At 33.3% G+C, this 17200-nt stretch overlaps 1 protein-coding gene across 1 annotated transcript; it reads left to right on the top strand.

The window, feature by feature from the left end:
• Positions 1 to 7649: 7649 nt before the first annotated feature.
• LOC114190166 (3-phosphoinositide-dependent protein kinase 1) lies at positions 7650 to 16548 on the top strand. Its single transcript, XM_028078957.1, has 11 exons — positions 7650 to 8299; positions 9364 to 9544; positions 9708 to 9760; positions 13538 to 13639; positions 13714 to 13822; positions 13908 to 13986; positions 14237 to 14402; positions 15100 to 15234; positions 15323 to 15486; positions 15765 to 15987; positions 16082 to 16548. The coding sequence occupies exons 1-11, from the start codon at positions 8120 to 8122 to the stop codon at positions 16163 to 16165; spliced, it is 1476 nt and encodes a 491-aa protein (XP_027934758.1). The 5' UTR covers positions 7650 to 8119; the 3' UTR covers positions 16166 to 16548.
• The last annotated feature ends 652 nt before the right edge of the window (positions 16549 to 17200 follow it).

Raw genomic sequence — 17200 nt, 5'->3', positions numbered from 1 at the left:
CAGATTTAGGTAGAGTTATCCCTTCAATTTGTTGAATCAATCTTCGATTAAGTTGATGTTTGTTTCAGTGTTTTTGAACCGATTTGTGTGTAATATACTCTTCACAAAGATGGCAAAGTCCAAAACTCTTACTTTATTTTAAAATGAGGCCTGTTTCAGAATTTTTAACTCAACCATGTGTAATGCATCGTGTCTTGGTTAGGTTTGAAACATTGTTGCGCACTTACTTTATATTAATCTCACTTCATTGGATTTATTTTTGATGTAGTGAACTCTTTATTTAAAACTTATTTAAATTTATCATGTTCTTTAAATACTCAAAATCCTCCAAATATTAATAACAGTAATAAAAATAATAAAAAATTAAAAAATAATATTTTCTACAATTCCCAACTAATTTTAATTTTATCTTCCCAATTATAACTTTATTTTTAATTAGAAATATGAATATCCATTTAATTTTCATATGATTTTCACTATTTAATTTAAAATTATACCACATTTATGAAAAAGATAAAATAATCATCATTTATTTTTATTTATTGAAACGAGTTTTTAATTTATCATACTTATTTTATTATACACAAACTTTCATTTTAAATTTACTTAAATTACATCATTTATACATTAATCCAAATAAAAACACAATTCTCTCTATGCCTCAAATTTATTCGTTTAGTCTCCTTCGATTCTACTTTCCAATTCAAAGGCATCCTAAAAGTATTATTCTTGAACTATGCAGCTGTTTGGGGTTTTTTTCCCAAACTGGTGCAATTTTTTTTGCCAATTTCTTAAAATGGTGCAGTTTTTTTTTTAATTCCCGACATAAGTAAGTCGTGAGAAAATGGCACGACTTCATCTTGAAGAAGTCGTGCCAAAATAAGACGATTTTAATTAAAATAAGCTGAAGTCGTATCGACATGGAGAGACTTCTGTGTTATGAAGAAGTCGTGCCTTATTCAGACGACTTTAATTAACATTTTAAGCAAAGTCGTGTCAATATGGAAAGACTTCAGTATTAAATTGTTAATGAAGAAGTCCCATATTGGAGAGACTTCAGTGTTGTATTGATAAAAAATATTTATTTTTTATTCAAACTAAAGTCGTTCCAATATGGTACGACTTCTTCATTATCAATACAACACTGAAGTCTCTCCAATATGGGACGACTTCTTCATTAACAATTTAATACTGAAGTCTTTCCATATTGGCACGACTTTGCTTAAAATATTAATTAAAGTCGTCTGAATATGGCACGACTTCTTCATAACACAGAAGTCTCTCTGTGTTGATACGACTTCAGCTTATTTTAATTAAAATCACCTTATTTTGGCACGACTTCTTCAAGATGAAGTCGTGCCATTTTCTCACGACTTACTTCTGTCGGGAATTAAAAAAAAAAACTGCACCATTTTAGGAAATTGACAAAAAAATTGCACCAGTTTGGAAAAAAAACCGTTGTTTGGAGTCCAGTACCAATAATTAGTTTTCCTATCAAAGTTTAAAAATTAAGTGTTTTTTTTTTTAGTTTTAGGGTTTGAATAATGTTTGATTAATATTTAAAAAAAAAGCGAAAATATGTTTTTTAAACTATGAATCTCACAAAGAGGTCGAAAATAAATGTTTCCAACTTTAGAAAAGAAATTTTGTTTGGATCGTTTAATGTTATAAAAAATTAAATTATTAATAAACTACATTATTCTTTTTTTTTCAAAAGAGTATATAAATAAATTTTTATAATATCTTTTACTAACTATGCAAATTTTAATTATAGGAATTATAAATTCTAGATTCACGATTTCTAAAATTCATGAAAAGCTTAGCATAGGTGAAATCTACACAATATAAAATTCATATATTAGGGCTAATAATCAGATCATCCATTTACCAATATCAAAAAATCATTTGAAATGGATGGACAAGTGGTTACTTCCACAAATACACACTACAACTAGTAATTTCGTTTATTTTTAATGATTTTATTATATATATATATATATATATATATATATATATATATATATATATATATATATATATATATATATATATATATATATATGATAAATGGGTAAAGTGAAATATTATATAGTTATTTTATTTTGATAAAGAAAATTTTATTCCACTGTTTGATGTATGCAAAAAGAATGAAGACGCAAAAAAAAAATTAAAAAATAGAGTGGGTAAAGTTGCAGCTCTGCCTATGCTTTAAAAATTGTTCTCTCATTTTATTTTTTATCTTCTTTTTAAAATTGATAGTTTCTCTTAATTTTAATAAAACAGTTGTATAGTTTTCTATTTTACCATTTTCTCTCCACCTAATAAATGCATACGTATGTTATTTAAAGATTAGAAAACGTATGATATTGCAATTGATAGAAAAACTTATTAAAGTAGATATTATTTTGCTAAGGGTAAAAAAAAATACACTTAAAAAGCAAATTAAAGGAGTACTTTTGAACTGGTTTCCCTTGTGAATGGAGTAAAATATCAAAAGATGATGACAAACAGAGAAAGACTTATATTCCAATTCCTGATAGAGTTTTTTTTTTTTCTCAAAACATACTAAACTGAGAAAAGCCTACCATGTCGGCCCCAAGAGGAATTAAGAGTTTTATTGAAGTAAATTCAAACGTATTGTAACAACCATATTAAAATGTAATTACTAGTATCACTTTTATAATCCAATTTAAATATTAATACTACTTTTTATAGATATATGTGTATAACGACGTAGAAAATGATTGTTTTATTATAAAAAGTTAAATATTAATACCACTTTAAATCGACATATGTGTATGAGATACAGAAAATAATTATTTCATTATAAAACATCAAATTATAAATAGGAAAATTAAGTAATTAAGTTTCATTTTATAAAAACTATCATTTCTTTATAATTTTTTTCTCTATTTATATTTCTTTAAAATTTTTGACTTAAAGACAAAAAACTATCATAAGAGTTTTTACTTAGAGTACAACAATCATATGATCAAATTTACTATTAAAGTAAGTTTATATTTCTCCATTTTATTGGATCACTTTAGGTTCACTCTTGCATGTGTTATATCTATGGTTGCATGTGACTCAAAAGAGTTTTAAATGAATATATATTTTGGAGTGAATATTGTAAAGCCCCTTTATATTTTCTGTCCTAAAGATTAGTGGGCTACCCTTGTAAGTGGGCCTAAGGCCGGCCCAACGCATAAAGTCCTTAGGTCTGTCCTAATTCCACACTCACTCTCACTCTTGCAGAAACTTAGTAGCTGTCACCTCCCCCTTCCGCACTAGAGCTCTGCTAGGGTTCCTCCCCAAGTCTCTCGAGTTAGCTCCGAATCAGTTTCTACTCCACGTAAGTACCCCTCTAGACCACTGGAGTTCCCTTTTTGCTTTCCCTTGTATTTTCGCAGTTAGGGTTTAGTATTAATCTGTCTTGTTCCTTGCACTTTCTGTTTTCAGCTCCGTAGTGAGTTCTAGAGCTGGTGTGCTCCTTGGTTACACGTCGAACGTCCTGTACGAACCTATTTCCAGGTATGGGAAGTTAGGGATCGAGTTATATTGTTCATGTATTGTTTTCTTGAGATTGGTTGTTGTTGGATAGATGAATCATTGTTTTGGATGTGTGGAGTTCTTGGCACGATTCGTTGGTTTGGAATGATGCATCTGTTGCAGGTGAACCAGGGCGAGAACTGTTAATCTCGCCCAGGCGAGTCGGGCTCGCCTAAGCGAGTCTGACGAAGGCTCGCCCACCTCCTTTTCGCGATAAGTCGCCCAGGCGACTTGCTCAACTTTTTGAGCAAGCGAACCACTTGCCCAGGCGAGAGGGATCTCGCCTAAGCGAGATCCCGCAGTGGTTCCTGTTTCCTTGTTTAGGGTTTAGGGTTTAGGGTTTAGGATCGCCTGAGCGGAGGGGGACTCGCCTGAGCGAGACTGCCTCGCCTGAGCGAGACCCCTCAGCTTGAGCGAGGTGCTGGGCGAGACAGTGTTGTGATTGGCCGTTTGTTTGTTCTTAAATGATCTGTATTGGTTGAGTATGATGGTATGATGAATGATATGTATATAATGGAGCATGAGTTATGTTTGGCATGATTCATGAATTGCGTATGACGGGTTGGGTATGTTATTGGCATGTGAAATGAATGAGAGGTTTGGAACTAAAGGAACACGTTAATGATATGAGATGAGGCCCTAGATTCATGGGTTGGTGATGATCAGATGTATGGATCCAAAATGTGATGTGTATGAGGAATAAATCTCAGGGAAGGGCTAACCTTGTGGTGAGGGAGATTTGATTCATCGTAACACTTGTATTACATAGCTCAGGATCGAGCAGCTCAGGGTCGAGCAGAGGTATCCACCACAAGTGCAAGCATCCGCTGAATCCGACCAAGTTATATATATATCCGGATGAGTCGAGTCGTAGTGTATTGAATGAAGAGTCATAACATGCTTGACTATTACATGGATATGAGATGATGATAATGTATTTGACTGTATGATGTATGTGTGTTGGCTCTAGCTTACCCGTTTTGTTGCATGGTTGTGTTGTATGTGGCTGTTCTTTCTTGCGATGATCATCAATTTGATTGATGGGAGCAGATGGGCGAGATTCTCGTGGTCAACAAGGGAACGGCGATTCCGCAACTTAGCTATTTGGGCTGGATTCCATATTTCTTTCCTTCATGCTTTCTTTAGGGCTATGACCCCTGTATTCGTGGTTATTACATTGTAAACTTTTAGTTAGACCGTTATCCTGCTTTTGTTGGCATCGTGGTGTGCCTAGTTTTGTAGGGGTGATGTTGAGAACCCCAGGGCTACGTTGTTATTCTATCTTATGTGTGGCGTTTCCTTTAATTGCGTTTATAAATTTAATGGGACGTTACAAATATTTATTAGGATGTGTCTAGTTCATTAAATCTGAGTTTCATTATATAAGTAAATCATTTTGGGAGAGTAAGAGTCTTTAGAGCATAGTTGAAAAAACCTAGTCTAGGTAAGAAAAAATAGTTTGTTTTTTTACTAGGATTTTTTATTATTGAATGAACTAATTTTGGAAAGAATTATAATATGTTTCTTTAATGAGTTGAATCTGAATAAGTTTGATTGGAATTGTTAAGTTGTTTTGAAATGATATATGGATAAGCTGTAGATTTTGAATGAAAAATATGTATTAAATAGTTTTGGTTTAAATGAGTTTAAAATGATTGTGATACATATTATCTTGGTCAATTATTTAAAGACATTTTTTTAACCAAATGGTTGTAAATGTAACATAAGAAAGAAGTACAACTCACAAATTGACAATAATATATATATATATATATATATATATATATATATATATATATATATATATATATATTCAATTTCCGAAATTATGCAGACTTGGGGCCCGACCCCTGCAACTGGATTGTTAAGCAAACCAGTACAAAATAAATTTTAAAATTCAGAGTGGTTGGGTTGCTAGGCAAATATAATTTTGTTTGATGAATTTATGTGAATTTTATTATATTACCTAATCACCGAGCAACTAGGTTCCTTCAATGGGTGAAAATAAATTTATTAAAATCTAATGAGCTTAGAAGAAACTAAAGGTTGGGTGAGTTAAAGCTCATTCATCGAGTATACCTATATAAGTGTCTTGACGAGTGAACTAATATGTTGAAAACTTTGTTTTATCTCGTTGATATATATATATATATATATATATATATATATATATATATATATATATATATTGTAATTAAGAAGAAATTAATATATATTGAGATAAATAATATCGTTATTATAACAATAAAAAAATGTTATTGTAACAATAAAATAATTACAGATAAGCAATGTTTTATATGTGCAAACACTATAACAATTTATGTGTGAACTAATTCGTATTACAATCCTTAATAACACAACAAAGTTCTTGTACAATAAGAATATAAACTCTATTTATAGTTTAACCTTTTATTAATAAGATATTCATGTGTTATTTTATTAAACATTACATTTTGATATTAGATCGATTTGAACCTCAAGTGAAATGTGGCAATTGGATTTATACGTTTTTCTTATGTTGGTTATATATTTGTCTTAGCAATTATTGTGTAATAATTAAGGACAACTCAACCTTAGGATTGACCTGAGAGTTGTGAGTTTGTTGTGTTTTTATAATATGTATGATTGTGTAAGTCTAGTTTGGTTGATTTGGATTGGCAAAACAACAACATTGAGACATAAATAATCTTATATTTAGTCATGTTTGTGTACCATCATCAATAACTCTATATTATTTCCACATCATAAAAGAAATTTTCAGTCATTCAAATCAATTTTACAAACAAAACTTTTAATTGCTTAACTTCCCTCACCTTAAAGAATTGTTCTTCTTGAGCACCACCACACCACCTAAGATTGTCCTATAATGCAGCCAACTCTAGCATGATCTGTTTGGAATTTCAAAATTTCATGGTGACAATTAGATAAAGATTCACCTAGGAAACCAAGAATCCCATGCAAACTAAAAAAAATTATATACACCAAGAAATCAAATCAGTTATAAAAAATTGTGAAGAATCCAAGTGTGAGTCTAAGTTGCAGATTGACTAGAAATAAGAAAGTATAACACTATATAAAAATAAATATCCATTATACCTCATTATACCTTAAGGTTGTGGGTTGAAAGTAATGTTAAGTCTTACGTAGTTGAGCTCGTGTTTCATTAATGTTGTATGTTTTTTTCCAAATTTGCTCTAATAATTTTTACTTTAAAAAAAAAGGAGAGAATGATAAATTTTCTAGAATGAAGAAAAGAAAATCACACTAAAAGAAAAAGGGAATGAATTTTAAATATGCACATAATTATTGACTTTTGAAAATTTTGCTCATATTTTTTTATGAATAAGTTATTGAAAAATCAAATAAAAATTCTCATAGTTACAATATACATGTATATTATATTTTGAAATTTAAATATATAATTAAATAAAAGAATGAAAAAATGTCGATCCGGGTTAAGTACACATTTTTAATACTTATTCAAAGATTGATAAAATTGAATTAACTCATTTACTAGATGAATTAAGACAGGTTTAATCTAACACCGAAATCTATTAATAATATAGAAAGTAAGGAATTATTTTTTAATAACTCGGAATTGCTTCGTACAAAACTGACAGGATCTCTGCTACTGTCTTAAATGATCATTTAAAAGTGCAACATAAGAACAGTGAAACATGACTATTATCCTTAGTCTCATTAAAATTATTTCAAATATCTCTTTTTTATTTATTATTCCTATTTTCTTACAAATTAAATAAGATGACACGGCTCTTTTCCCATTTCTCTTCGATCAAGCCAGATAAAAGCAGTTTATTTTTCCCTCTTATTTATGATTTTTTTTGTTCTCATGTACAAAATTCATCATTTTTACAATACTATGAAAAGATTTGGTAGATTATTTATAATAAAGGTTTGTATTTTTGATTGATTGATAAGATTTGAATAAATGCGTAAGAGGTGCAGTCAAAAGGGTCAAAGAAAGGAATAAAAAAAATGTTGGAAGTAAGAGAGGATGTGTGTGTCCATTGGACTAATGAATTCGGAAACAGGACAGTGACAGAAAAGCATGAAATTGCACAAAAGCTTGTAATGATATGCATTATTTATGCAAACACTCCAAAACACCACACCCTCCTTTTCTTTACCTTCTCTTCCCATCCATGCTATGACAGGTGTTTGCATTGTTCCTGATTTAGGCATAATAGCCACAAAGAGAGAGAGAAAGAAGGCATGAGAAAATGAACGATCTCCATCATCATTCCTTCCCCATGTGATGTGCCACCCCTCTCTCTAGGGTTTTCAATTTCGGATTCAATCAACCAACCCCAGACCTCAAAGCTCACACCTTTCCCATCCATTCGCACAATTCCCTTCGCCCTTTTCCTTTTCTCGCAAAAGGGTCTCCGGGGCTTCGCCTCTCTCTTTGACCGTTCCGGGCTCGCCTCCCCAGGCCTCTGGAAACACAAAAATAACTGCTTTTTTCTAGAGAGAGAAAGCCACCATGCCAACGTAGGGTGGAGCTTCTCTTGGTTTTTTTCTTCTCCTTGCTGGTGGTGCTGACCGAGCAATGTTGGAAATGGAGAAGGATTTTGATTCGAAGCTGAAGATTCAGGGGAATTCCTCATCTTCCAATGGTGGAGGCAATGTGCCGAGATCCAAGAGCTTTGCTTTTAGGGCTCCTCAGGAGAATTACACTATCCAGGACTTTGAATTGGGCAAGATCTATGGTGTTGGCTCTTATTCTAAGGTCTCATACCCGGACTTCTGATGTTTTTTTAGTGGGTTGATGATGTTGTTTTACTTTCTTTTTTTCCCTTTGTGTGTGCAATGTTTTGATGGATAATATATGAATCCTCTAAATGATGTCCCCTTTTAGTTCTGTTAGATCATACATGTTGGTTTCCTAGGATAATCATTGATTCTTATTAAGCTGCAGAGATCATTGGGCAATATTGTCATCGTTGTTGCTATCTATTATTATGAAGCACTATTTGGTGTATCATCTTCCTTTGGGAATTTTGGTTCGCTGGGGGATTCTTTTTTATGCTATGACATTTATGTTTTTATGAAGGCTGCTTGTACCCCCACACGTTCCTTTTCTCTCTGAAGACGCTCACTTCATTTTACAGAATAGGAAAAAACTGAACGTTTTCTAAGCTGTGCGTTGTTTTGTTTGTCGATGGCTCTTAAGGTATTGTGAACTAAATTCAAAGCTTCAGATTGGGAAATCAAGTTTTTTTTTTTTTTTTTCAAACAAATGATTCCTGACGATTACCTCTGAAGTGATTATGGAGAATATCTTGAGTTACTGAGCTGGAAGTAAAACAAATTATAGACTGTAGAAAATGAAGCGAACTGAAGAACTGATTGGGTTGATTTTGTGGGGTTTACACATGAAACCACTAGTGCAGAAAACAGCATTATATTATTCTCCCTTTGAGTGTGTTATTTTGTTGCCTTATGCCAGTAGTTGTGTGTACTTATTAAACTACGCTGATATCAAATAGCAGTATGTGACATCTTACAAGAAAACATATGTTTCCTTTTGTCTATTTGCTTGTGATATCATAAATTGCCGGTGCTTCTGCCTTTCCAGCTCCTTTACCTGTACACACCGTCTCTTACGTGATTTGTGATTTGGTTTCTTCTTTATTCAACTGTTTTGGTTGGCTGTGCACAAAAAAATATGGAAATATCTATAATTTCTGCCATTTTGGAACACTTTTTTTTTTTTCTGTTATACTGTGAGCAGTTGTTTGATTGGATTTATTTTCCCTTGTAAATTATCACCTAATATATTTTTTATCAAAGGTTGTGAGGGCAAAGAAGAAGGACACAGGAACTATCTATGCATTGAAGATCATGGATAAAAAGTTTATTACTAAGGAGAACAAAACAGCTTATGTGAAATTGGAACGCATTGTGCTAGATCAATTGGATCATCCAGGCATTGTGCGGTTATATTTCACATTTCAAGATTCATTTTCTCTATGTAAGTATTCCTGGGTGTATTTTATCTTAACACTTGCTTTTGCCGTGGCTTTCTCGTCTATGTTATCTTCTCAGCTCTTCCTTTTACTCCCTTGCTTGCTAAGTTGGTTTATATTATTTTAATGTTATCTTTTTTCCCTTCTGTTCCTTTTACATCGGTGAAGACATGGCACTTGAATCCTGCGAAGGTGGAGAACTTTTTGATCAAATAACCAGGGTAAGCTAACGTGAAACTTCAAGGCACATGTTCCCTGTGCTGGGGTATTAATAATTTGTTCGTAAAAATCTTACATAACTTGTGCTGCTGAAGGTGCTAGTCCTGCTGGACCCAAGCTTAGTCCGACATTAGGTCTTAGTATTAAGCATTAAAACAATGACGTTTGTTATGCTCTTAAGATTGTCTAAAGAGAGTAAGTTAACCATAATTTCTTTTAACATGGGGTTTTCTAAGATTTGGCATAAACTAGTAGTCTTTGCTTTTCATTAATTCATTGTATACACATAAGTGAACATTTGATACAAAGGAATTTAAACTTCACTTCTCAGTTTCTTGAGATAACACTAATCTTAGTTTTTCTTAAAATCTGCTGTTTACTCCATTTTACCTGATTCACCAATCCCCATTCTAATTCAAGAGAATATTCCTTTGAACATTAACATGAACCATATTTAATTCTAGGAATATGAGATGTCTTATCTTTAGATTGAGATCTATAACCATGCAGTGTGGTTTCATGGTCAATCCCCCCTTTCCCTTTGTAGTTTTGTTTCACTGGTTGCATTTGTCATCTATTTCAGAGGGTACTTTTAATTTATTTCAATTTTTTACCATTCATCTCTCCTTTGAATTGCCAATCCTTTTTCAGTTTAATATCTTCAATCTTCTTTAAGAAGTGTGAAGCTGTGAATATGTAAAACATTGGCTAAACTTGAGAATTCTGTAGTCTGGGTCAAGATACGGCCCCCTTTAATTAGGTAGAAGCTTCACATTTGGATCCATAGGAGTATTAAAGGACTTACAATCAAGCATCCTTGGTTCTTTAAAAATGTTAAGGTTATATTTTCTGGAAGAAATTCAATACTTGCCTATGATTGGCCCAATTCAATTCCAAGAAAATAATGTAATAGCCTTAATCATTGGTTCAAAGGTGCTTGAATAAGTGTTGCTTTAGGTCCTTAATCTCGATCATCATATGTAATGACAATATCGTCTACTATACCACAATAAATTAGTTTATTCAAAGATGTGCATCTGGAGAATTCATTGCAAACCATGTAAACTTTTTCTAAACTTCCTTAACCAAGCTTAAGGTGATTGCTTTAGACTATACGAGTATTTTTGTAACCTATAAAACAAATGTCCATCCGCCCTGAGCAACTAAACCAGGTGGTTGCTCTCTATAGATCTATTCTAAGCTACCGTGTAAAATATAATTTTAATATTGAGCTACACAGAGGCCTATGACTCATTGCACCCGTTGACAATAATAAGTGAATAGGCATCATTTTAGCATTTGGTGACAAGGTATCATTGTAGTTCAAACCATAAAGTTGAGTGCATCCTATTTGTCACCATTTGGGCTTTCAATTGATTTACCGATCCATCAAGGTCCCCAAAGGCCAATGACTTCTTGCATCTAGAGACAAGAAGAATAAGTGAATAGACGTCCATTTAACATTTGGAGACAAGTTAACAAAGCCATACATTTGAGTGTATCCATTTGTCACCATTTAAGCTTTCAATTGACCCACCCCTCTGGGTTCATTGGGTTCATTTTATTAGCAAAGGCCCACCCACCAACAACCAATTGTAGATTTTTCAAGTGGATGGGATTGAACTCCAAAGTAGCCATCTCTTCCATCATTTCCGATCATCATCTAGAATGGGATAATGCTTCCTGGACAGTCTTTTGAGTACTAATAGAGGATGTAGCAAATAGAATGAGACAATTGATGACAAAAAGTTCTAAATAGGATGAGAACTAACAATTGATGGTTTACACAAATGTCGATAGGGATGTTACTAGGGGGGCTAGGTTTAGGTTGGACCTAAGCGGTAGAAAAATGTTAGAATAGGGGTTGAGTCACAAAAAATTGGAAAAATCTTAAGATCTTCGAGACCTCAAGTTTGCAACTAAGGGTCATCTTGGGATTTGTGGAGAACTGAGTAGAGATAGGCAACTCAAAGTTAGGAATAAGTCAAAGTGGAATTGAGGAATCTGTTACAGCTACAGATGCAAAGAAAGGTGTATCATCAAGGGACAGGACACGTACACAGACACCATTTACAATGTTTATGTTCAGTCTTAGTTAGAACACCTTGTTGTTGGATCATGTACCTGATCTCGATTTGTAGGATAAGGCTTTGTTGTTGTTGGATCTTTCATAAAAAGTAAGAATGTACATCTTTTTAGGTTATCAATGAATGTGACATTTGTATCCAAAAATAGAAGGTACGTGACTAGGACCCTAACTATCAGAATTCTTGACGCTACTTGGAAAGAATACCCTAATATTTTTACCAAGCTGACATGACTCACTCCAAGGACTTTGAATTTGAAAGATGGATCACTTGCTTCAACTCATTCAAACTTGGATGACCTATATACAAAACATAGTGGATGAAGGAGGTTATAGAGACTCCATATTTTAGATATTGCTCCAACCATCCGTCTCATCTTCCACTCTTGTATGAAGAAAGAGTCTTGTTTAAATGTTACAGAACAATCGAGAGAACATGTTAGTTGATTGATTGAAATCAAATTGAAAGGGGTAACTTGGTACAACTAAGAAGGAATTTAGAGATAACTTTTGAAAAGACAGCCGAACCAATACCAGCTATCTTTCCTCTAAAACAATCAATGAAGGTGATGTGAGTTGATTCAGGTGAGAGGTTGGAAATAAGAGAGATTACTAACATATGATTAGAAGTACCAAAATAAAAATTCATTATCTCCACAAATGCAAAGTGAGATAGGTATATAGTAAGATTACTGCATGAGTAATAGTTGCTAAAAAGGAATACAGTTGGGATGCCTTAATTTGAAGACAATTATGTTCTCTGGGAGAAAAGTGGTAAATTCCTTTAGAATGTCTTCTGTCATAGCCACTAAAAGGGAAACCAAAAATGTAATGCCAATCACAACACCAAGATAAAAAATAAAGATCACGAGTTAAACATGGATGGCTTGAAATTTGTTGTGATAGCACACAAAAAAAGGACAATGAAAAGGAATATAAGGCTTCAAGGCACTGCACCTAAGTGACCGAATCCTTAACTGGAATCTGAGAAATGGCTTACCAAACAGTTTTGCTACCAATTTGAGATGGAAAAAAATAATTCCTTCGTGTATAATAGTAAATGATTGATTGATACACTTCTTTATGAACATAAGGGTTGAATCAATACCTAAAGTTGTAATTAGAAAAGCAAGGAAACTAAATGAAACTAAGGAAACAAAGAAGAGAAGGAAAGTTGAAGTAATATCTCTTCAAATCTTTAGATATTATATCTCTAGCACAATATCTTAACATGAAAAAAATGCTTTTCAGCCGAGAGCTTTAGTTGCTGCATTTTTTATTATAAGATTTTCTTATTCCAAAATAAGTTATTCATACAAGTACTTGTATCACTAAAATATTAAAATGGGATTGATTGTATTATCAATAAATCACATTAGAACATTTGGTTTGAAAGTACGGATCCACACTACTTACTAGAACAATGATTCCCAAAACGATGTCAGTACTAAACTAGCATTCGCCCATGCTCTAATAATAATAACCAATGTCCCCTCTTGCCTCCGAACAAAATTACCTATGTACGCCCATATTTTCTTTATAATTGTTCATCACCTGTGTCAATGCCTACTAAAGTATTTGTACTCATAGTACTATTTAGAATACGGACGTTGTTAATTTGTCTGCTAGTACCTTTCTGCATGGTTGTTACTACATGATATCTACTAGCAAGCTTTTTTATTTCTCTGTGCAGAAAGGTCGTCTAACTGAGGATGAGGCACGGTTCTATGCAGCTGAAGTTGTCGATGCTCTTGAATACATACATAGTTTGGGAGTCATACACCGTGATATTAAGGTAGTTCTGTAGCATGATTATACTGCATCATTGCTGTATATGGCCATTTGAATATTGAATTTCTTCAACTGCAGCCAGAGAACTTGTTACTCACAGCTGACGGACATATTAAAATAGCAGATTTTGGGAGTGTGAAGCCTATGCAGGATAGTCAAATCACTGTCCTTCCAAATGCAGCGTCTGGTAAAATAGGAGCAATGTGGATGCTGCTCTTTATAAGTTTTTCTTATATTGTATTTATATTTATTTATATTTTTTAAATTTCTAGACGACAAAGCCTGCACTTTTGTGGGAACAGCTGCTTATGTTCCTCCAGAGGTTCTTAATTCCTCTCCAGCAACTTTTGGGTAGGCATTAAATTGTCAAGTAATGCAGATGAATTCTATATTGATAGTCATTCACTTTTATCCAAGAAAATATTATTGGTTGTGCCAGTTTTTCATGCGTGTACATTTTTCACTTCAGTTGTAAATTTTAAACAACTAACATGTTAAGTTTGTTCATGCACTGAGTTTCTTTATTGCTTTATGTTTCATACCAGGTTCCCATTTAATAACTTTTGTTTTTTGTTTTTCTTCCCTCAATATATCACAACAGCAATGACCTATGGGCACTTGGCTGCACATTATACCAAATGCTTTCGGGAACTTCCCCTTTTAAAGACGCAAGTGAATGGCTTATTTTTCAAAGAATTGTAGCAAGGGAACTTAGATTTCCAGATTACTTTTCTGATGAAGCAAGAGAGCTCATTGACCGTCTGTTGGTTAGTATTATAACTGTACAAATAGAAATCTTAGCATCACTATAATTTTTATACGTTTCTAATTGCTTAAAAAATCATCTCCTTTCTATTTTTGTAAATTAGATAGCTACTCTATATGCATATTAAGATGTTTCATTTCTGGCCTTCTTGAAGGACAGTGTTTTGAGATGGGCGAATTTTACATTTAGTTTTGTTAATTTGGTAGTAGCAATGGCCAATTTCATTCCTCTTACCAGGACCCATTGATTTTTATTGGTTGTCAGGCTTAGAACTTTTTCATAGTTTTGTTCACATTCATTTATCCCAAGGTACTTCTGATACCTTGCAAATATAGCCTTTAAGAAAGGCTATGCTGCCTCTGAGGGGGTGGGGTGATGGGTCAAATTGGTGCATGGTGTGCCCTTTTCAATAAAGAATATAATAATAACAGGAAGTAAGAAGGTGTAGTTGTAGACTATTAGATAACACATAATGGGTGTGGTGATGCGCACATTTATGAATGAATATTGAAAAGGAACATGCTATTTTATAAGCACGTAAAACATGAAAAAACATTACGTTAATTATAATACTAAAAATTAACATTTAATGGTATATTATATGATAATATGACAACTTTTTTAGCATGCTTTAAGTTGCATGCCATTGGTTTTTAATTATGGAGTTTTAATTTAAAATTAATGTTATTATGATGCAGGATTTGGAACCCAGCAGGAGACCAGGTGCTGGACCTGATGGTTACGCTATTTTGAAAGCACACCCATTTTTCAAGGGGGTTAACTGGAATAACTTGAGAGCACAAATTCCTCCAAAACTTGCTCCGGAACCTGGGGTGTGATTACCATTGCTTTGCTCTCTGAGATGTTATTTATCTGTTGATGAACGTGAAGTTTCTAACACCAACATAACTTTAACTGCAGACTCAGTCACCTGCAGCTGATGATGTTCATGATTCATCATGGAGTCCTTCTCACATTGGGGATGGTTCCTCGGGTTCCCTTAGACTACCTGATGGTGCTACATCTTCTGATGGGTCTAGTCACATAACTAGGCTAGCTTCAATTGATTCCTTTGATTCAAAATGGTATGTAGAAACCTTTTCTGGTTGGAGCGTTTTTTCTTCTAATCATATTCTAGTGAAGGGTAGTTGATATGATGTGTTCACTTTAATAGTAATGGTTTTATGAAGATCATTAACCCTTTTATAAATCATGCCACCTTAAAAAGGTTCAAATGTTCTATTCCCAGCCAAGCAGAAATTTAACGTTTAGAAAAATAAAATAAAGAAAAGCTCTTGCGTACAGTGCCTGAAGTTGATGTTTGCCTTGCTTTTCAAACTGTCATTTTATGCTCATATTACAGGCAACAGTTTTTGGATCCTGGGGAATCTGTTCTTATGATCTCTATGGTGAAGAAATTACAAAAACTAACAAGCAAGAAGGTGCAGCTCATCCTCACCAACAAACCAAAGTTGATCTATGTCGACCCATCAAAGCTAATTGTGAAGGGAAATATAATATGGTCTGATAATCCAAATGATTTAAGCATCCAAGTGACTACTGCATCAAATTTCAAGATTTGCACAGTAAGCTTTTCTTGACCAGTTATTTCAAGTATTCATTCAAGTACATTTTGTGTTCCAAGCTTCACACTTTTCTTTATAAATAATGTTGATGCAGCCTAAAAAGGTAATGTCGTTTGAAGATGCTAAGCAAAGAGCATGGCAGTGGAAAAAGGCAATTGAAGGACTTCAAAACCGGTGAATTTATTCTGGTTTTGAGACACATTCTTTTAGATATCCTTATTGTTCAGCAAGAAGGGATAAAACAGTAGACTGCCCAACAATCAATTATTCATTAAGAGAAAACAAATTTGAAGATTTTGGAAGCTGGTTCTAGCTATAATTCCTCAACACAGCTTAATTTTGTGATGAGTTCTTCCATCCTCTTTCATGCTTCAAAGGGATGATAAAATGTGGAAGTTCTAATTGTAGCTATGTCAAAGGTTGGAGCCAATACTTTGTAAGAAAAGATTCGCTTTTTTTTTTTTTTAATTTTATATTAATATTATCAGTTGAAAGATGATATCATTTTGGTTGTCATACTGTGTGAATCATTGAATTGCTCAATTTATTGTTTCTTCAGCACGTGGATTATGTGGCCCTTGGCAATCTGTAAATAATATAGGTGTAATCTGGCAATTCTATGTAGTTTTAGGTACTGAATATTATAAGTGGGTGCTTCTTAACAAGCAAATTAGAGTGCATTTGGTAAGCTCTGCTGTAAAAGTACATCTGCATAAATTCAATCACTGTTTGTTTGTTTGTTGTGCTGAAAGTCCAGAATCTAGATAGTGAGATCACATGCCATGAAGAGACACTGTTGCGCTTGTAACCTATCAATTATTTCCTGACGTGTGGTTCAGATTGCAGATGAACTAAGGCTGTATCATCAATCATTCCATTTACCAATAATAATAATTGTCCATTCCGATAACCTGTGGGTGGACCTGACCATTCAATTCTACCAAACATAACTAAAAGTTGTTTGTGCTGAATTACATGTGCTACCAAAAACAATTAATAAGGACCCTTTTCCTTTGGCCAGATATGCATAATTTTGACTAATTGCTAGGTGCAGAATGGTAGTTAGGCAAAGATGTGACGTTTTCTTTAACGCACAGATTAAAACATCCAACCAGTGTTGGTGTATTAGCTTCATTGCTGAAGCGAAAACAAAATAAACCATTCAAAGGTTCACCTAAACTATATTAAGGATCTAAGCTACGCTTTGGAGTGT

The sequence above is a fragment of the Vigna unguiculata genome, chromosome 7 (assembly GCF_004118075.2).
Source record: "Vigna unguiculata cultivar IT97K-499-35 chromosome 7, ASM411807v1, whole genome shotgun sequence".
NCBI classification, from domain to species: Eukaryota; Viridiplantae; Streptophyta; class Magnoliopsida; order Fabales; family Fabaceae; genus Vigna; species Vigna unguiculata.
Note: the sequence above shows the minus strand (reverse complement) of the source record. Positions and strands in the feature narration are given on the sequence as shown.